The 22,830-nt window shown below is 41.7% G+C and overlaps 1 protein-coding gene across 1 annotated transcript in view; it reads right to left on the reverse strand.

The window, feature by feature from the left end:
• Positions 1-22,471, reverse strand: part of oga (O-GlcNAcase) — a 32,184-nt gene extending 9,713 nt beyond the window's left edge. Inside the window, exons 1-13 of the mRNA XM_024423631.2 lie at positions 21,751-22,471; positions 13,398-13,449; positions 13,100-13,197; positions 12,600-12,730; positions 12,147-12,318; positions 11,945-12,043; positions 11,497-11,781; positions 10,569-10,727; positions 8,966-9,153; positions 8,449-8,703; positions 7,714-7,917; positions 6,060-6,234; positions 1,073-1,158 (exon numbers count right to left, since the gene is read on the reverse strand). Of these exons, the coding sequence (XP_024279399.1) occupies positions 1,073-1,158; positions 6,060-6,234; positions 7,714-7,917; positions 8,449-8,703; positions 8,966-9,153; positions 10,569-10,727; positions 11,497-11,781; positions 11,945-12,043; positions 12,147-12,318; positions 12,600-12,730; positions 13,100-13,197; positions 13,398-13,449; positions 21,751-21,922 (2,076 nt within the window). The 5' untranslated portion in view covers positions 21,923-22,471. The remainder of the gene's footprint in view (positions 1-1,072; positions 1,159-6,059; positions 6,235-7,713; positions 7,918-8,448; positions 8,704-8,965; positions 9,154-10,568; positions 10,728-11,496; positions 11,782-11,944; positions 12,044-12,146; positions 12,319-12,599; positions 12,731-13,099; positions 13,198-13,397; positions 13,450-21,750) is intronic.
• Between the last annotated feature and the right edge of the window lie 359 nt (positions 22,472-22,830).

Consider the following 22,830-nt stretch of genomic DNA (forward strand, 5'->3'; position numbering starts at 1 on the left):
CCACTCCTACCTTGTCACAACACAACTGATTGGCTCAAATGCATTAAGAAGGAAAGAAATTCCACAAATTAACTTTTAACAAGCCACACCTGTTAATTGAAATGCATTCCAGGTGACTACCTCATGAAGCTGGTTGAGAGAATGCCAAGAGTGTGCAAAGCTGTCATCAAGGCAAAGGGTGGCTACTTTGAAGAATCTCAAATATATTTTGATTTCTTTAACCTTTTTTGGTTACTACACGATTCCATATGTGTTACTTCATTCTGCTGATGTCTTCACTATTACTCTACAATGTCGAAAATAGAAGAAAAAACTGGAATGAGTGGGTGTCCAAACTTTTGACTGGTACTGTATATTAAACATTAGATACAGCTAAAGACTAACCACCAAGTCTTTTAAAGATCATCTACTACAGTTGAAAAAAAAACCTGTTTCCAACAGTCTAGGAGGATCGTCCAACAGTATATTCTAGTCTAGGAGAATCGTGTTTGCTCACAGAGTTTTTTGTGCGGGCGGACTCGCTTGCGTTCTCGCTGGCGCTGTGATGCATACGCTTCCGTGTGCAAAGGGGGGATTTGTGCACTGAGCGTTTCCTGCAAAGAAATGAGATGTCATGGAAATCCAACACTAGCCATATCACACGTTCAGGGGAGAGGAGGCAGAACGCGTCCGCCAAGGAAAAGCAGCATCTCCTTTGGGCAGTCAGCTGAAAGAAATTCGAATTTGAGACACTTTGGCGATTAGAAAACCAGTGTGACTGCTTTAGCTTTTTACGATGTCAGTTCACCCTTTCAATTTTTAGACTGATCAGACCATACCAGATGCTGGTTGGACCAATACCTTTACAAATTCACAGGCACTCTGTCCAAGACATGGACTTTCTATATTAGGATTCTGAGGTATACACCCTTTAAAGAGACTTAAACCTAGTAATAAGCCCACCTTAGACAGACCAAACCCTTTCACATCTGCTGTGCGCAACAACCACTTTCTCTTCAACACAAAACTCTTGTTTTCTTTACTAGCATTACATCACATTTATGATCTGTGAAGTCAGTGCATTGGTATATACCTGGAACTCTCCTGCTAGACCGCCCCTAAAGGCCCAAGGCTCTTGGTCTCCACTAAGGAACTGTGCAGTGGCCTGACTACGGCACCCTGTTAGGAGCACACAGCGGCGGATGGACACAGCATTACCATGGGACCCAGAGATAGAACGGAACTTGCAGATAGGTGGTGGTGGGGTGGGGGTGGGGGTCAAGGAGGGTCAGGTTATCATTATTTTCCAATAACTCTAAAGAAAATAAAACTTTTTTTTTTTTTAATAATAAAATGTGTATGAAATGGGTTTGGCTGGACTTGGGGCTCAAGCAACTAAAGCTTACTTTTGTGTGTCTCACTGGGAAGAATCATTGAGGTTATAAAGCCTGACTCAAACAGTCGGATTCTGGTTCACTTGCAGTGAGAACTTCCAAGTCATCCATACTCTAACTAGCTTAACTGACCTTAGATCAGTGTTTAGGAGGAACTCGTCCTACTGTGTAAGCTTCAGCTGCCGTCGCCCCACTGATCCCAGCACCTCATCTGAAGTCACATTCTCATCTAACCTGACTCAGCACATGACCAGGGAGCAGGACTCAAACCAGGAAGTTAGAGAGGCTCTGAATTTTTAAAAACTCAACATAGAGAGGACAGTTCCATGCAGACACATAACTAAAAGGGGTGCAGTTTCAGTGCACCTCAAGTGCTCGCTTGACTGGGGAGTACCTACTGTGGTGTTGGCACTCTGCTCCGTTCTTACAAGAGCAGCCTTGAAAATGGTATTGTCAGTCACACCTTTCAAATATATGAGTGATTGCCATCATTGGTTGTTGTGCCTGTGAAGCACTTTGTTACAAAAAAAGTGCTATATAGAGTAAGATCAGATTGATAGACGATGCCACATCTGGTGAGGTCTCCTGTCATGTGTAGACACAGATGCAGCACGTGAACATTACAATAGAGTTAACGCTCCTGCTATAACATACAGTAACAACCTCACCCTGACTAGAACACTTCCTCTGACGAGGCTGGCTCCACTCATCACACAGATGCACCCACAGAGAGGAACTCACAGCTAGCTTTTAGCTGCTTGGGAGTGAATCACTGAATCACCAGATCTCTATCTTAATAAAATTGTTATTTCACAGTTTTGTTCTGCTTGCCTCAGCGTGGCATGTTGCAATGTAAGTTGCTAGTCGCTTTGTGAAGGAACGACTAGTCACTTTCAAAGCATATTAAAGACTGAAAAATGTGGTGTATACTGTAGTTAGCACCCCAAAACTAGAGGATGGTAGAGAGACTAACAATCTGAAAGCCTGGTGTGAACCCCAGTGTGTAGGTGCACCCAGTGCCTGTCCAAGCCACATCTATGAAAAGGCCTACTGGTAAAAACATACATGTTAGAGAGAAACAAATGCTGTCAGAGAAAAAAAGAATAAAATACGTTAAAGCTTATCGCTCGCTACTACAGATCGCTGCGCAAAATGTGACTGTGACTTCATCCGGAGGGCAGCTTTCCTTCCATCACCCAAATCAAATCTCTTAATCTGATATGAAAATCAATCAAAACAAAAAACATTTACAAAAGGTGACAAGGCCAGCAGTGAGCATACGTCGGCCATTGCGATCCAATAGCAGTAGAAACTGGTACTGAGGATTTGTCCATCTGCACACGGTGAAAGGAGAGAACAGTAGAAGATAGTCGTTAGCAAATGTGTCCAAGTAACAACACCAGCGAGGAGAAGGTAAGACTGACTGCCGGTTGCACAACTACAGACCAGTAAGGGGATGAATACATAGAATACAGCTCTTTGATAGGGCCTTGAGGGCGGTTAAGTAATAAAAGAGAAGGTGTTGTCTACAAAACAATAGATTGACCTGATGAGGGAAAGCCTTTAGGTTGCTTAATGTTCTGTTTAGCTAGCCCACAGCCAGTGCTGTTTAGAAAGACAGACCTCCACTAAATTATTCACAAAGACCTACAAAATGGTTCTCTACAGTCTAAAATGTTATACTGGTTTATAATGCCATTATAGCTATGATATAGCAGTGGTTCTGCCAGTGTGGGTTTGCTACCTGCTGTTTACTGTATAGGTTAGAGTCTTCTGCTCTGGACCGAAACCTGTGAATGAAACATGGTTACTGTGTAACCTACAGGCCATGCTAGTGCTTCAGGGTTGATCAAAACAGCTTTCTATGGCTGCAGACGACCTCTCGCAGAAAAGTTGTTCTAACTGTATAATGGTGCATTTGGGATCCCTGACTGGTTGACTCATTATCAAGACATGTTCCATGTAGCTGAGGTGTGTGTAAGACGGAGTGTTTTTAAGTCCAGAGAATTGGCTCCGATACAGCTAGAATAAACTATTCAGGAGAGGCCAGGCACTCAGAGCCAGCAATAACACTGGTACACAGAGCATGTGTTGAGAATAGGCTCTGCATTGACCTTGCAGACCTCTGCAGTTACTGCATTAGTGAGGGCATTTTATGAAATTAATAGTTTCAATACAGTAACACATTGCCTCAGAGCATTCATTGTTATCTTTGTTCTTGCACCAGAATGGCCTTCCACAGTCAGTCACCTTGCTCTCCAAGCTCGTTGGCACGCTAAGGGGTGGGAGTGAACGCAGAAGCCTGTTACTTGACACACAGCAAGCAGCAGTACCCCATATCTGGACCTATCACCACTGATACGGACACTTCACTTAGTTGTGGTGGACCAATTTATTTCGGTGTGGCTAGCAGTGCAAGCGGCATTCAGTCTGTCGAAAAGTAAAATTAACAAATCAAAAAGTGCAATAAAAACAGAATCAAAACAACGATTGACAAGCAATGTAGCAGATGTCTGTCTGGCACTGGTGGATATATAAACTAAGCCTAAGTTATCCTAATACGAGCCCGTATGAGCTGACAACAAGAGTGCTCTAGACTCACCTTGAACACAGGTGAAAGCCAAGAGAAGTGAAATATTGCGTTGCCAAGTCAAATATGCTTTATCCATCTGTTAAGCAGACTGGGCAGTGGGCACTATAGTTACAGTACCTGTGCAGATGATTAATATGTGCATGACTAAACTACCTAAGACTGGACGGCAGATGAAAAATCATACAGCTGCACTATCAATTTTTAGCATGGAGGAAGTGTAATATGGTCATAAACATATCTGTAATGCTCATAAACATGCTTACCTCAATGGTATTCACCTTTGTGTATACTTTCAGCTCATCTAAAACTAGCCATGAGAATAGCTGCATTTTCACTGGATTAATAACTTCACCATGAAGCTTAAAGACGTGACATTTATTTGTTCATGCCTACAGTATATGCGTTTCATGTCCTACACTTACTAGTCGGAGTCATGCTGAATCGTTCCAGGTGTCCATACCATACGTACCTAGTTGGTCTGTGTGTATGAGTAGGGACGTCAAACATTCAGGCTGCTGCACGGAAACTATGGAGACTCTAGTCTAGAGCATTTTTAAACTCTCTAAATGGTTAAATAAGTGAGAAACAGATGTCATTGTTGTACTAGTTCGTGAGTGGGCAACATATACTATCATCTTAAATTGACATGTTGAATGACTTAGTATTTTACATCAAATTATTGTATATTGTGCTAATTTCCCTAACGTGGACAGTTTGAGTTACTACCTTACACAAAGCTTGTATTGTCACCCTATAACATTAAGTGGAATTACACATCCTTTTTTACCTCAGATTGGTGATGTTAGTATAAAAGTTTATAGTCAGTCACAATGACATAAGATTGACTGCTTATAAAGCATATCAATATCATAGGTTTTGTACCGTTGATTTTGTAACATGCTGGGATGCACAGGACTTAGAACGCAGAGTTAATGAAATGGCACGGAACAGTCGGGGCGGTCTCTCTATCAAAGTCGCTGGCCACACACCAATACATGGATTTGACATTCAGACTATCACTTAAATAGCAGCCAACCATTGTCACTGTTGATGTCCTATGCCACGTCGTGATTATTTTACATTAACTAACAGAAAATGAAGTCTGTCCCCTTTTCCATGATGGTAGCCTCCCGAAATCAACATCCAATACATAGATATAAGCCTTCTACAAGTTCTCATCTAACCAACCATGTATAGGTTATTCCAAGTTTCAGTGTGGCCGTTGAATAGTGTTAGTTTGAACAGCGCTACAGCCCAAACATTTGCCCCTGCTTTATTGATTTTAGCGTGATATCGAAGTGATTAACAAAGTGATTAACAAAAAAAGTGTTGCGTACACTGACCGCGTTGGCGACCCACTTGAATCAAAATGCAACACTTCAAAATGATGTCTTCCACAAATTGTCCTATAACCAGTGATGTACACATTATTCCCAGATTCAGTGTGTTTTTTTTGCTGTGTTAGTTCTCCCCCCTCTCACGCAATCGATTTCAACGTGACATCAATATGAATGGTTGCCAAATAAGTGTTGTGTTTCTCTTTCTGTTTCGGTGACCCACAAATCAAAATGCATCACTCCAAAATGTAACAGACTGTCTTTTACAGGTTGTTGTCTAACCAGTGATGTAAAAAAAATCTTTTAAAAAATCTTTTTTTTTGTTGTGTTAGTTTCAAAAGCATGTACAACATGATTTCCTCGCTATTTCAGTGATTTATTGACACTTGTCAAGACAACTGTATTTTTGGTGATTGATTACTATTGATTACTATTGTTGTACATGCATGTGTAGATTGAAAACAGAAACATAAAATGTTCTAAGTGTCATAAACTGTTTCTGCATATTAGTTATTGATTTGGACACATTAAAATTGTTTTGACATTGGGCTATTTATGAAAATGTAATGTCAACCGGAGGCAGCGTCAGCATTCATTTCCAATGGCATTGTACTTAATCGGGTAAAAACTGTTGAGTGATTCCAAAATTGTGCCGTGATTTTTTTATTTTGATGATATATCAGAAATCACCAAAATGGGTTTTCCCTGCCTAATATGAGTGTGGATGTGTGAGCGTGTGTGTGTGTCCGTGCGTACCTAGCCACTGGACAAAGGACTTGACCATGGAGGTGATGCTCTTGATGTCCCAGATGTAGGGGTAGAGGTCGTAGAGGATGGTGCGGTTGGCTGAATTAGAGAGCCTGGTGAACATCTGGATGACCGAGCAACACATCTCCTCAAACTTCTCAGCCCGGCACTTCCACTCCGCAACCTGGGGGCAGACAACAGGGTGGTGTTCTTTAGGGCACCCTATCTCTTTAAACAGAATCTTAAATACACACCCCCAGAAATGACAATTAGTCAATATTCAGCTTGAATCTTTCCAAAACACAGGATAAAATCTATGTATAATTTTAAATGAAGCTTCCTTTACTGATACAATATTTTCCATGCTTTCCCCCTTTGTATATACCATAGATATTCAACCAAAACAATCTTGCTGAGGGAAATGTATTATCACAAACAATATTCCTAATCTGTTTCAGATAACAGATAAATAATTACAAATCTTCTTAGCGGTGTTTGCTACATTGCCCCCCCAAAAAATCCATATTGGAAGTTGACTGGGCTGATGTATACAGATTCTGATAAAAAATTGGGAAACATGCTGAGAGATTTCTTTTGGATTTTCATTTGGAGTATTTGATCATTCATTTACATCAGAAGTCATTCCACCTGCCCTTTTTTCTAAATTAAAGAAATATTTTGTATTTCTCTCTTCCATCCATTTTTGTCTGGATCTTACAAATGCTCCCTGGGCCTTTTCCTCGTAGATACAGTCTAACTGCATTTGCAGTGATGATAACTCCAGTAATTCCTGATTAGTTAGATCAGTTTTTTTGTACAATCCATTATTCCCTTTATGATGTTATATTATTTCTCTCTTTTGACACAATAAATGTCTTTCCCCATCGTTTCTCTTTGCTTATTTGAGCTGTTCTTGCCATAATATGGACTTGGTCCTTTACCAAATAGGGCCGTCTTCTGTATAACACCCCCCTATCTTGTCACAACACAACTGATTGGCTCAAACGCATTAAGGAAAGAAATTACACAAATTAACTTTTAACAAGGCACACCTGTTAATTGAAATGCATTCCAGGTGACTGACTACCTCATGAAGCTGGTTGAGAGAATGCCAAGTGTGCAACGCTGTCATCAAGGCAAAGGAAGAAGAATTTGAAGAATCCCAAATATATTTAGATTTGTTTAACACTTTTTTGGTTACTACATGACTCCATGTGTTGTTAAGTTGTAAAGAAAAAGCCTTGAATGTGTAGGTGTGTCCAAACTCTGTTTTTGTTGCAACTACATCTTAAAATGAACAACTTTGTGAGAAACCTCTAAAATTGTTCCTCAGCTAGAAATTTTACGACCTCTCATGCCGCCATCTTGAGCGACCCCTCATCCACAGCCTAAGTTAGAACTAAATGTATCGACACGGCAAAACGGTAATCTCAGTGAGGAGATTTTACATTGTGTGTGCCACAGCATGGATACAGTTTCAGTGTTTTAGACCCACCCCCAATGGCTGCATGAAGGTACTACACAACTACCATTTTGTACCGCAGTGGTGATCACCACCACACCTGAATATTTCATAGCTCTGAATATCAGAAAAAAATTCAAATGACTAACAAGGCTAATTTAGGGATAATTTCCCTCCTAACTACCCATCCCCTACACCTACCTTCTCTGGTTCCTTGCCCTCGCAGTTGACGCTGACGGTGCTGCTATTGGCCCGTAGCCAGTTGAACTCCTTGAGCATGTGCAGGGCTTTGGGTCCGTATTCATAGGGCAGGTAGAAGAGCTCAGCTAGCAGGGTCAGGTCCTCCAGAGAGAGAGGCTCTGCCGTGTACAATGCCTTCTCATTGGGACCAGGTACAAAGACATCCTGAAAGACAAATACAAGTAATTGTTTAAACATAAGTCACTTAATTGCAAATCACTTTGGAAAATCTGAGTCACAGACACACACATACGTACGTCACACACACCAGAACTGGGTTAAAACACTATTTAAGATATATTCCCGACACAAAGACATTTGAAAGTAAGTATTTGTATATTTCTTGTTTGAAAATACAAGTAGTTGAATATTGGAATGCATTTGGGAATACACTTGGAAAGTATTGGCATGTATTTTAAAATACACTTGTCTGTGTATTTGAGTATTTTAAAATACAATATTTAAATACTCCCATGCATTTAAACCCAGGTCTGGTATTTGAAATAATGTATTTGAAAATAGTTTCAAATACTAAGCTATTTGTAGGAATTGTTTTGAAAATACTTTCAAATACTTTCAATAGAAGTAGTTGATTAGGGCCGTATTATTTGAAAATACACAGAACATAAGTATTTAAATAACAAATAATAAAACATGTATTTGAACCCAGTTCCAACACACACACAAACGACTTACCTGTTTGAGCTGTTCGTCTGTCTGCATGGGGGCCATGTCAATGTCCTCCTCTGGAGACTTGGACTCAAGAACCAGGACTTCCCTGTCTGTGTCCATGGGCTTCAGATCCTCTGACATCTTGTCTATAAGGACCAGGCTGCTCTTGGTCTCATTTGCAGCCTCCGCTACAGGGTCTGACTCTGGGTCCGTCTCATCTGGTTTCTCCACAACCATCTCCATGGGCTCTTCATCAGACTCCTTCTTCTCAACATCCACCTGAACAACATTGGAAACGCTTAGAAAACCTTTAGGAAACAAGTTATTGCCTCACCATCTTGGTGAGCCCATGTAGAATTGTGTGTTATTCTTGATCAGTTGTAATGAAATATTTTGTTTTGTTGTACTGTATGTAGACTGTGAGACTTGGCACAACAGAGACAAACCAGGGAAACCAACTTAAAACCATTGGATGTGCACTGCATACTGTATGTTCTACCCTATCTAATATAAAAATGATCTAAGTTAAATCAGTAACTACCTCCTCCACCTCTTGTTGTTGCAGTCTCTTGGCCGTGGGGTGATTGTTGGGGTCAGGGGCGCCTGTGGGTGTCATGATGGGCTGTTGGAACACTGTAGTGACTGTAGTAGCAGAGCAGAGGGAGGAGGCACCTAGTGATGACACGTCAATAGCTGAACTCTTAGCTCCGCTGTGGGGTACCTGGCGACCTGGAGAGGAGACAAGAACAGAGACATTGTCAACATGCTTTTATAACAAATATCAACATACTAGACAAAAATAGAATGGCTAGCTTTAATGCATGAGTGAAATAAGTGTTTAAAATCCAGTGCTGAATTTTCCATTGTTTCAAATGATACAGTATGAAGTAAGGAAACACACACACACGTTATTTAAGTGACAATGCCAGAGAAGCAGGTGATCGGAGGATATATTGGCACGGGTGTTTAGGCCCAAGACGAAGTCGAGGGCTGGAAAATCATTCCAGTATATAATCCAAACACTGGTTTCAAGGGCATTGTCACTTTTATACAACGGGTTACCAAAATATTCTAATAATGATTGACATTTTTTAATTAAAAACATTATTTTGATGCCTTTATTCATACTATTTCATCCTTCGACAAGATATAGTCCCAACACAAGTCTAGGGTTGCTACCCAAGCCAGCTGGTCGTTCGTTCTATTGGCTCTGTTGACAGAGATGAGACCCAGTTGTTCAGTCTTTTTGTTCTATATCTATGGACGCGACCCAATTCTTTGTTCTAAAATGTTCCATTACCATACTGGCTGGCAATGTTCTTATCCCTTCCTTGCTAGCTAGCCAACTACAAAGCAACAATCTATCTGCAATATTAAAGCTGATCCATCCCCTAATAAAAAATGTATATATATAAAAAAAGCAAGCCAACTATGGCTAACTTACAGTCATGTCAAACAGTGCAGACAGAATAACAACAGTAGCTGCATTTGCATAACCTGTTTTCTAGTGAAATTTATTTGGATACATCCTGAACAATAAGATAATGAGGCACGATTTCACCTGGCATAGAAAATGGACTCTCACATCAGGACACTGTTACTCAGAGGAGCTCGTAAACAACACAGCTAACACAATATCTTTAAACTGAAGCAGTAAAGAATGCAAACTAGCAGTCTAGTTTGTATATATCCATAAAAAAAATACGCCAGCTGTTTCATGATTTCGACTGGCTGAGAAAAGCTGCCTTCCTCTGTCTAGTCCCGACCCCGACACGTTCATTACTATGGGACAGTTGGAGATCGAATTTGAATATTGAAACAATGTTGCAAATGTCAGAGACAGACAGCAAGGTTTATACAAATCTCCGCTGTTGAAAATAAAATGTTAGTCTAAAAGAAACATGAGATAATGTCAAGATGCTTTTATAGGAGATAAAGTTTATAAAGTGCCTGACTGGGCTAATGAGACAGTAGATTGCGCAGTCTGGGGGAACAGAGTAAATATGCATTTTAACGTCATAGATTTAGCCGATGGTAACTTGTGGAACAGACACCGGCTGGAATGTGCTTTTAACCAATCAGCATTCAGGATTAGACCCACCAGTTGTATAAATGAGAGATGATAGGTAGGTGACGGTTCTTACTGTTGTACTGGTGAGGCACTACAAACTCCCCCAGCCACTCTGTGAGGGCCAGTTTCAGGGCCAGCTGAGGGCTGTACAACATGTCTGTCTCTAACTCCTCATCACTGCCCTCATTCTCCAGCTTGATCTGGATAGACACGGTACTGTCCTCTCCATCCGCTGAGAGGAGGGAGGAGGATGCAGGAAGGAGAGAGAGGGGGGAAGGGAGAGAGAAGGAGGAAGAGAGATAAATAAGATTAAGATGACTTTATTGGTACATTTCACAAAAAAATCCAACCGAAATTTGACTTCTGCTTTTAACCCAACCCCTCGAAAGACACATTCAGGTTTTGGAGAGGTGCGGGGGGCTGCCACACTGATAACCAAACAGATCACCATTACCAGGTGTAATGTACAGGCCTGTTTGAATACTGTGAAAGTGCCTCCTTCCCTTCCTCTATTGGAGTAATCAATAACATGATTGGATTTCATTGAAAGCCATGTAATCTGAATAGACACAATGCTGTCCTCTTTCGAGGATAAATATAATATTTTGTGTCATTCTTAAAAACCAAACAGACGAGACTTTGGCAGCCATTTCGTGTACCTTGTGTGACGGTGAGTGACCCTTCTCTACAAATACCAAAACATTCACTCAATTGTCGTCATTAATTGGCAATAACACTCTCAGATTCAGGACAACACTGAAAACCAACACACACAGCAGTCGTGAGAACCAAAGCTGTACATCCCTGCTTTAAGAAATTTGTATTTTTAGCTCAATCGGGCACATTACAGAACATAATTTCCCTGATGAATAAATCTAATAAAGTAAGTGAATAAATAAATAAATGAAGTCCACCCCTATCTGAGGTACCCATGACAATGATATTGTGTGAGATTTCATAGTACCCGAATCCGAATGTGCCAGAAATCAAGTCAGACTTACTCATGGCGACATCCTTGCGCACTCCATTCATGTTGGACTTATACCAGGTGGCCAGGGTGTGGATGGCCACGAAGTTGGACTCGAACTCACAGTTGGGGTTGGTGAGAACCCCCTTGAGGCGGGGGATGAGCTCTGTGGAGCGCCCCTTGTACGGCCCCAGGAACAGACGCTTCTGGTCGTAGTCGTTGGCATGGATATTGTCCCAGATTACCGGAGCTCTCTTCAGGATCTTAGAGACCTCCTCTATGGACTCCACTGTAATGTCTTTGGATACCACCTTAGGACCTAGAAAAATAATGTCCGATGTAGGAGTCATGCAAGTTCTAAAGTAAATTAAAAAATATGTTACAAGGTCCGTTACTGTGTTTTTATCTTATAATGGTAAGGTTAATTCCATCTAATGAGTGCCAAAACATGTTGGATATGAACTAGTTTGGATCTACTGTACCTGTCCACAGCACTTCAATACCAGGCAGCAGCTTCTCTCCCACTGTGTGCAGGTAGGGAGACTGGGCCACATTGGGGTAACAGAATGTTCCACAGTACTCTGGTTTTAGGGAGACAATGAAAAACATACATTAAATTTATATCTTCCTTCAACTTTGAATCTAGAACAAATTTCAGTACCAACATACAGGGTTACCTGTTACCTGTGGGGCAGAAGAGGAAGGTCTCAGGCTCTCCCAGGTACTGAAAGATCTCATTGGTGATGGACACCTGGGCATGGGCGAAGGAGCTGAACACTTCCTTGTCGGCGGGGCACATGTTGTGGTCGATGTCGTCAAACAGTAAGGCAAATGACTTGCAGCCAAAGTGAGTTACCTAATGGAGAGAATGAATAATTATATTTTATGTTAAGACTCCGGCAAACGAGTGAGTGCAGACCGTCAAGGATGTAGAGGCTATGTATTCCATCAAGGATGTAGATTAGACTATAGGCCTGCATTCTTAACTGTGGTTAAAGATTGTTATTAGCAAGACAGTACTCCTCTAACCCAATCCTAAAATCTCTATACGCACATAAGGAGTTATTGTAGTGCGTCGTCTGCAAGGAGGAAGGAGAGATGCATTTAAAAAATTTAAAAAATGTAACAGTTGGTTACCTGGTCCAGTTTCCTCTTGAGTGTGGACACTTCTTTCTGGTTAGAGAAGGTGATGTCTAGGCCTGGGGAGATGGCATAGATGAACTCGGTCCCATACTCCTTTGCAGCACTAATCAGGGTCATCAGTTGTTCTATAAGAGAGAGATGCATTAGTTTCAGATACTATTTCACATCAGCATGAATGAAATATGTCAGGCATGGTTTGTTTATTACATCGCTGTATTGTAGCTAATATTTCAAATATGTCCTGAAATGCTGAAAGGGTGCTCAGACATAGGAATGTAAAACAAATGCTATGAGTAGGTTCAAGGCGGCAACTTAATTCCCTTCGAAAATGTTTCATGCTGACGCGTTTCAGAGCAAGCTTATTTATCAAAGCAGAGCACTATTGCAACAATCACAAGCAGCAACATCTGTGCACTTTTGTTTGTTTATTACATATTTGTCTGTATATGTGACAGGAATAGGTCCAATCCATGGCCATGATGAGACAACCTTACCTGCTTCTTCTACTGAGTACATCTCTCTCCAGAACATCCTGTGTTTGTAGTCATCTTTAGGTGCGTAGAGGTATGTGTTCAAGCCCCATTTCTGCTGTCTGGGGAACAACACATAGTGATTAACACAGGCTTTGTGTGACATGGTTTGTTTTGTTTATCACAGAACATATTGACTAAATTGATTTAAGCGATTTCTAATTTGATGATATTGAAAACTTCAGTACATTCACTGATCCCATTATGATAGAGCACTATTCAACACCTTATGCCAGCCTGCTGTACATAACCATTAAATTACCTCCTGAACAGCTCTTTCCTTTGTTCCATTGTCCATGGCCGGCCATAGAAGCCTGTTGCAAACAAAATAAGAAAGATTGTCAATTAAGCCCTTGTTCTACTTACCCAGAGGCTTGTGGATGCTATTTGAATGTCTCAGTGTGCAGTATGAAGGAAGTTAGCATTATCTCGCAAAACTTCAGCTAACTAGTGAGCGCAATGACTGGATAAAAACGGTATCCACGAGTTCATCAGACTCTGGGTAAGTAGAGAAATTAAAGAATCTTAAATGACAGAATCTTGCAGCATCCCTTTAACACACACAGCAAACACTCCAGGCCTGCAGACATCCACCCCTATCTATTCCCCTGGCTGTGTACATTCAGCTGCCATGTGTGTGCCCTGAAGACTGTATGGGTGTTGCATTAGGCTCCTCCTTGATCAGTGTTTTCCACACATAGTGTAGCAAGAGGCTGTTGTTTAGCAGTGTTTTTTGTAGCTCATGTGATGGTAGAGTTTGTGAAACAAATACCCACTGGATTGATGAAAATAATAATATAATTCTGCCAGGTCATATGATTGGGCTACTTTGTACAGTTGTGGCCAAAACAAAAGGACCAGCTGACATGTCAGTGATTCTCTCATTAACACAGGTGTGAGTGTTGACAAGGACAAGGCTGGAGAACACGGTCATGCAATTGAGTTCAAATTAGAGGTTGACCGATTAATCGGAATTTCCGATTAATTAGGGGCGATTTCAAGTTTTCATAACAATCGGAAATCGGTATTTTTGGACGCCGTTTTTTTATATATATTTTTTTTAACACCTTTAATTAACCTTTATTTAACTGGGCAAGTCAGTTAAGATCACATTCTTATTTTCAATGACGGCCTAGGAACGGTGGGTTTAACAGCCTCGTTCAGGGGCAGAAAGACAGATTTTCACCTTGTCAGCTCGGGGGATCCAATCTTGCAACCTTACAGTTAACTAGTCCAATGCAATAACGACCTGCCTCTCTCTCGTTGCACTCCACAAGGAGACTGCCTGTTACGGAAATGCAGTAAGCCAAGGTAAGTTGCTAGCTAGCATTAAACTTATCTTATAAAAAACAATCAATCATAATCACTAGTTAACTACACATGGTTGATGATATTACTAGATATAATCTAGCATGTCCTGTGTTGCATATAATCTGACTAAGCATACAAGTATCTGACTGAGCGGTGGTAGGCAGAAGCAGGCGCGTAAACATTCATTCAAACAGCACTTTCGTGCGTTTTGCCAGCAGCTCTTCGTTTTGTGCGTCAAGAATTGCGCTGTTTATGACTTCAAACCTATCAACTCCCGAGATGAGGCTGGTGTGACCGAAGTGAAATGGCTGGCTAGTTAGCACGCACTAATAGCGTTTCAAACTTCACTCGCTCTGAGCCTTGGGGTGGTTGTTTCCCTTGCTCTGCATGGGTAACGCTGCTTCGATGTGGTGGCTGTTGTCGTTGTGTTGCTGGTTTGAGCTCAGGGAGGAGCGGGGAGAGGGACGGAAGCTATACTGTTACACTGGCAATACTAAAGTGCCTATAAGAACATCCAATAGTCAAAGGTTAATGAAATACAAATGGTATAGAGCGAAATTGTCCTATAATAACTACAACTTCTTACCTGGGAATATTGAAGACACGTGTTAAAAGGAGCCACCAGCTTTCATATGTTCTCATGTTCTGAGCAAGGAACTGAAACGTTAGCTTTCTTACATAGCACATACTGCACTTTTACGTTCTTCTCCAACACTTTGTTTTTGCATTATTTAAACCAAATTGAACATGTTTCATTATCTACTTGAGGCGAAATTGATTTTATTGATGTATTATATTAAGTTTTTAAAAAAGTGTTAATTCAATATTGTTGCAATTGTCATTATTACAAATACATTTTTATATATATTTAAAAAAATATATATAAATCGGCCGATTAATCTGTATCGGTATCGGCGTTGAAAAATCTTGATCGGTCGACCTCTAGTTCAAATAAGAGACTGGAAGCTTCAAAAGGAGGGTGGTACTTGGAATCACCGTGCTTCCTCTATAAACCATGGTTACCTGCAAGGAAACACGTGCTGTCATCATTGCTTTGCACAAAAAGGGCTTCCCAGGCAAGGATATTGCTGCCAGTAAGATTGCACCTAAATCAACCATTTATCGGATCATCAAGAACTTCAAGGAGAGTGGTTCAATTGTTGTGAAGGTGGCTTCAGGGCGCCCAAGAAAGTCCAGCAAGCGCCAGGACCGTCTCCTAAAGTTGATTCAGCTGCTAGATCGGGGCACCACCAGTACAGAGCTTGCTCAGGAATGGCAGCTGGCAGGTGTGAGTGCATCTGCACGCACAGTAAGGCGAAGACTTTGAGGATGGCCTGGTGTCAAGAAGGGCAGCAAAGAAGCCACTTCTCTTCAGGAAAAACATCAGGGACAGACTGATATTCTACAAAAGGTACAGGGATTGGACTGCTGAGGACTGGGGTAGTCATTTTCTCTGATGAATCCCCTTTTCGATTGCTTGTGGCATCCGGAAAAAAGCTTGTCTGGAGAAGACAAGGTGAGCACTACCATCAGTCTTGTGTCATGCCAACAGTAAAGCATCCTGAGACCATTCATGTGTGGGGTTGCTTCTCAGCCAAGGGGGTGGGCTCACTCACAATTTTGCCTAAGAACACAGCCATGAATAAAGAATGGTACCAACACATCCTCTGAGAGCAACTGCTCCCAACCATCCAGGAACAGTTTGGTGACGAACAATGCCGTTTCCAGCACGATGGAGCACCTTGCCATAAGGCAAAAGTGATAACTAAGTGGCTCGGGGAACAAAACATCGATATTCTGGGTCCATGGCCAGGAAACTCGCCAGACCTTAATCCCATTGAGAACTTGTGGTCAATCCTCAAGAGGCGGGTGGACAAACAAAAACCCACAAATTCTGACAAACTCCAAGCATTGATTACGCAAGAATGGGCTACCATCAGTCAGGATGTGGCCCAGAAGTTAATTGACAGCATGTCAGGGCGGATTGCAGAGGTCTTGAACAATAAGGGTCAACACCGCAAATATTGAGTATTTGCATCAACCTGCATCAAACTTGTAATTGTCAATAAAAGCCTGACACTTATGAAATGCTTGTAATTATACTTCAGTATTCCATAGTAACATCTGACAAAAATATCTAAAGACACTGAAGCAGCAAACTTTGTAAAAATTAATATTTGCGTCATTCTCAAAACTTTTGGCCACGACTGTACAGTCTCCATCACTGGCCCAGGGTTTTGGCATAGGTGGTAAAGCTCTCATTCCTGGACTGCAACATTGTGCCCTCCACGGCACTTGATATACATGGATTACTATATTTAGATACTTCAAATACTACCTAAGACACTTTGGCTATTTATCTCCATACTCAATAAATGGTGAAACAGTATGTGTGATGGTGTTCTTTGTCCGATATGTATATGCATGAAACGTACATTATGGAAAACATGTCTTGCACTCAGTCGTAGTTAGTAGAATAATGAATTTATTGACAAGATCTTAGCACTCAACTTTTAGAAGGTTAGTAGGAAATGTAATAATTTAAACCATCTAAATATACTCCCAGTCAATGAACATTTAGTATTTGAAACTAAAACATTAATTTCCCAAATGCTTTTTCTTTAATCCTACAGGCTCTTTGTCATTCTCCATACCTTATATTCTAATGCATCCAACATTATGCACGCTCACCATGGTATAGGGAAGCTGCTGGTTTAGAACTCAAACTCTGGATTTCTTATTGCAGAGCACATTGTACAACTGTTTTTAGAGAATATTGTATTGCAAGGTATGCTATGCCATATGTACTGGCTAATATGCAACTGTCATTTTTAAAGTTCCATTCTATCTACAAGGCTTTTATTTTGGGCTTCTATTCAAAGTATAAGATTGAATTTCTTTAAGCCTGCAGTTAGTTACTTGAAATTAGACAATCACGCCAAAACATGATTCAACAATTGAACTCACTGACAAAGAGATGGCTCATGAAACACAAATTGACATTTACAGTAGAAGGATAGTCTAAAACATTGGCAAGCTTTCAATAAATTGGCTAAATGGTCAACGTAGTTACCTCTTCATGTGAACAAGACCATTCATATGGTACGCTGCATATTTCAAATGCACTCAAACATATATTTATTATTTCAGTCAGGAAGCTAGCTACCTATATCTGTTCCTCTTCATCAGACAGTAGCTAGCGTTTTCACAAGAGGCTGTGTTTACATCGTAGATAGAAGCAGGCCATTGGCTACCTTCATCACAAGGGGTATGTACAGGAGTTCTGGTTGGTTTAGTTTAGCAGGCAGTGTTGAAATATACTATTTATGAGAAAATGTGTAATAATTGAAGGTGCCAACAAATGTTATACATTTTTTACTGCCATTACAAAGAAAAACAGAGGCAGATAAACCAAAAAAACAACAACATCTAACCACGCACTTAGCTGTTCACTCCAATTTGCATACCGCCCCAACAGATCCACAGACGATGGCATCTCTATTGCACTACACACTGCCCTTTCCCACCTGGACAAAAGGAACACCTATGTGAGAATGCTATTCATTGACTACAGCGCAGCATTCAACACCATAGTGTCCTTACAGCTCATCAATAAGCTAAGGATCTTGGGACTAAACACCTACCCCTGCAAATGGATCCTGGACTTCCTGACTGGACGCCCCCAGGTGGTAAGGGTAGGTAACAACACATCCGCCACAGTGATCCTCAACACAGGGGTGCGTGCTCAGCCCCCTCCTGTACTCCCTGTTCACTCATGACTGCACGGCCAGGCATGACTCCAACACCATCATTAAATTTGCCGATGACACAACAGTGGTAGGCCTGATCACCGACAACAACCTATAAGGAAGTCAGAGACCTGGCCGTGTGGTGCCAGGACAACAACCTACCACTCAACGTGATCAAGACAAAGGAGATGATTGTGGACTACAGGAAAAAGAGGACCAAGCACGCCCCCATTCTCATTGACAGGGCTGCAGTGGAGAAGGTTGAGAGCTGTCCACATCACCAACAAACTAATATGGTCCAAGCACACCAAGACAGTCGTGAAGCAGGCATGACAAAACCTATTCCCCCTGAGGAAACTAAAAAGACTTGGCATGGGTCATCAGATCCTCAAAAGGTTCTACAACTGCACCATCGAGAGCATCCTGACTGGTTGCATAACTGCTCGATCTCCAGCCGCAAGGCACTACAGAGGGTAGTGAGAACGGCCCAGTACATCACTGGGGCCAAGCTTCCTGCCACCCAGGACCTCTATACCAGGCAGTGTCAGAGGAAGGCCATAAAAATTGTCAAAGACTCCAGCCACCCGAGTCATAGACTGTTCGGTACCGGAGCACCAAGTCTAGGTCCAAGAGGTTTCTAAACAGCTTCTACCCCCAAGCCATAAGACTCCTGAACAAATAGTCAAATGGCCACCCAGACTATTTGCCTTGCCCCCCCCCACTCTGTTGTCATCTATGCATGGTCACTTTGATAACTCTACCTACATGTACATACTACCTCAACTGGCCGGTGCCCCCCGCACATTGACTCTGAACCGGCAACCCAGTATATATTGTTATTTTTTGCTGCTGCTCTTTAATTACTTGTCTCTTATTCTTAATCATATATATTTTTTAACTGCACTGTTGGTTAGGGGCTCATAAGTAAGCATTTCACAGTAAGGTCTACACCTGTTGTATTCGGCGCATGTGACTAATACAATTTGATTTGATTCAACGAGTGGTCTGAGGCAGGCGTTAGATTACGAACTTTTCAAATACAAAGTTAATGGCTTTGGGAAACAGCTCGAAGATTTAAAGAAGCACTATGCAGGAAACGCTCAGCAATTTCCTGGTTGCTAAAATTCTAATAGTTCACCTAATTTCAGTTTATGTGACAAAACAAGCAGTGTAGATTCTCTAGTGTAGAGAATCATTGTACCATCTAAAAGAGCTGTAAAATGTATTTTCCATAATCAAAAATATTGTATTTTCAGCTGTTTGAAGCTGGTGTACAAAATTTAAGATCGAAACTTAGTAAAGGGAAGCTAAGAAATAGCTCACACAGAACAGAGAGAACAATTAGAACAGATCAAATGTTATTTGTCACATGCGCCAAATACAACAGGTGTAAACTTTACAGTAAAATGCTTACTTACAAGCCCTTAACCAACAATGCAGTTTTAAGAAAATACCCCAAAAAAGTAAGAGATAAGAATAACAAATAATTAAAGAGCAGCAGGCTAAAGTTAAATCTAGACTTGGTTTCCTCTATCGTATTGCGCCTCTTTCAACCCGGCTGCCAAACTAACCCTGATTCAGATGACCATCCTAACCATGCTAAATTACGGAGACATAATTTATAGATCGGCAGGTAAGGGTGCTCTCGAGAGGCTAGATGTTCTTTACCATTCGGCCATCAGATTTGCCACCAATGCTCCTTATAGGACACATCACTGCACCCTATACTCCTCTGTAAACTGGTAATCTCTGTATAACCGTCGCAAGACCCACTGGTTTATGCTTATTTATAAAACCCTCTAAAGCCTCACTCCCCCCTATCTGAGATATCTATTGCAGCGCTCACCCTCCACATACAACACCTGTTCTGCCAGTCACATTCTGTTAAATGTCCCCAAAGCACACACATCCATGGGTCGCTCCTCTTTTCAGATCGTTGCAGCTAGAGACTGGAACGAGCTGCAACAAACACTCAAACTGGACAGTTTTATCTCAATCTCTTCATTCAAAGACTCAATCATGGACACTCTTACTGAGAGTTGTGGCTGCTTTGTGTGATGGATTGTTGTCTCTACCTTCGTGCTGTTGACTGTGCCCAATAATGTTTGTACCATGTGCTGTACCATGTGCTGCTACCATGTTGTTGTTATGTTGTGTTGCTACCATGCTGAGTTGTCATGTGTTGCTGCCTTGCTATGTTGTGGTCTTAGGTCTCTCTTTATGTAGTGTTGTAGTGTTGGCCTATAATTATATTGTATTTATTGTTTAAAAAATATATCCCGGGCCCCTGTCCCTGCAGGAGGCCTTTTGGTAGGATGTCATTGTAAATAAGAATTTGTTCATAACTAACTTGCCTAGTTAAATAAAATAAAAAAATCAGTTAATAACAATAGCGGGGCTATATACAGGGGGTACCGGTACATAGTCAATGTGCGGGGGCACAGGTGACGAGGCAATTGAGGTAATATGTACATGTAGGTAGAATTGTTAAAGTGACTTAGATCAAATCAAATTTTATTTGTCACATACACATGGTTAGCAGATGTTAATGCGAGTGTAGCGAAATGCTTGTGATCTACACATTCTTAAGAGAAGGGTGCAATTGCAGCTTGCAAATTCGTGGCGTTCCTGCATGTGGGCATGCAGGACACCCTCTATACTTCTCTGTCGGTACATTTTGAAGCTAGGACAGGCGGGAGGTGGGAGCGCTCCGGTACAGTAGGTGGCGTTAATGCACAATCACGTTGTATGCCAGCCACTGATAAACCACCCAGAAGAAGGGGTGGGGGTGACAACTAGGCAGCCATACACTGGTAGACCGTGTCCTTCATCCTGGTGTCGCCCCAGCCTTTCACCTGCTGTGCTAGCAGGAGGAGGGAGGCGACCGGTACAGTGTCCATTCACCCCCGCCTGTCAGGCAATGTTTTCCCACTGTTCTGTTAACTACAGTGAGTGCAGGTGTTCGGCAGGCGGGAGCGAAGAACACTGTCTACCGGTTTCGCTCCCGCTAGCTAGCAAGGACTCCGGGAGGCGAAAAAAATTCAGATAATACATTAAATGGGATGCTAGAGAGGGGGGGGTGTTCATGAATCCCATTGCATGTGGAATGCCCACATGCAGGAACACCCCAAATTGTGGGCTGCAGCTGCACACAAGATCGCTTCTTATAGACTTGCTTTCAATGAGAATGACAGATCTATAACTCACATTTCTATGTGAATTTGGTCAGGTGGCCCAAGCAGTTACATATTGCAGCTTTAAATTGCTCCTACGAAGTTTCTAATGATAGCCTTATGATGCTTTTGGGAAAGCAGACCGTGATTGATTTAAAAAATAATGACATCCCATAGTTCCTCCGACTGGGTCATCGACCTTGAGCAGTTGTTAATAGTACAATGGAGTGTTAATAAGTGTCCTGCATAATCACAATTATTCTGGCATTCTTTCTGCATTTGACCAGTATGCAAATCTTGTATGCATCAACATCACAACACGAAAATCACTAGCTATACCAAATCAATGTGATTTTTGTTCAATATAATATGTTCTACTCACCCTCCACGACTCCACTGATGAATTTCCTGCGGCCCGATAGTTCCACCCCGATGCTTCTCGGTTCTTCCACTGAGCCAGGGGCTTCTGAACCAGCCTCAGACGGCCCCGAGCTTGGGCTCGCCTCAACCTCCACTTGAGACGTCCCCACCACCGCCTTACCTTTCTGAACCATTTCTATAGACTGTCTGTTATCGTAGCTAGCAACAGACAGGGTTTAGGGAAAAAAACGTGCTTGGACGAGGGGAGTCTGACCCGAAACTCCGACAATAGGTTAGCAGGCCATCCGGACGACTTGAAAGGAGAGGGGAAATGAACCGTGTAACGTTAGTTTACTGACAATCCCCGGCGTTGTTCACAGGCCGCAGTGTGAAAAAATATTGCTCGACTTGTCTGTCCAAATTAGATTCTTGCAAACTATTTTCTAGTAAAACGAAACGAAAGCTACTAGCTTCAGTTAGTTGCCAATCTGTAAAAAAATAAAGAAAAGGTATATCTAATGTAACGTTGCTGACTGTCGTGTACCGCTGTGCTAAAATACTTCATTCAGAATAATATTCGTTGACATATTCGTGCGCTAAAATAATAAAATTACGAGTAATCAATGAACGTTATGATTTTTTCCCCGTTGAATATATATTCATCTTCTAGATTTTCCCTGGTTTTCGCAGCTTCTTCCTGTTTACACCGATTGCGCATGCTCAGAAGACTGGATCAAACCAGTCACAACCGGACTTTTGTGGCAAAACACAATTCCATAACCAAGATAGTAGAGTTCCATAACCAAGATAGTGGACATCTTCTTCTTTGGGTTGGCGGTTCGCATCCAACTTTTGGGTGCGCCGCCACCTACTGTACTGGAGTGTGAGGCCAGTCACAGCCGACCAACATTAACATCCAGTAATACAAAATTGGGGAAAAGGAGAATTACCCTGCCAGCTATTAGCCCACACAAAAAAGTGAAAAGCACCACCCCATTCTACAATTTACCCCTACCTAATCCTACTCCATGCCAACGGTTTGGGAGGACAGAACACTACCACTCAACAGCCCCTGCAAATCTTCTGCAGTAAAATCTCTCAA

Source organism: Oncorhynchus tshawytscha, linkage group LG01 (genome assembly GCF_018296145.1).
Source record: "Oncorhynchus tshawytscha isolate Ot180627B linkage group LG01, Otsh_v2.0, whole genome shotgun sequence".
Classification (NCBI taxonomy): domain Eukaryota; kingdom Metazoa; phylum Chordata; class Actinopteri; order Salmoniformes; family Salmonidae; genus Oncorhynchus; species Oncorhynchus tshawytscha.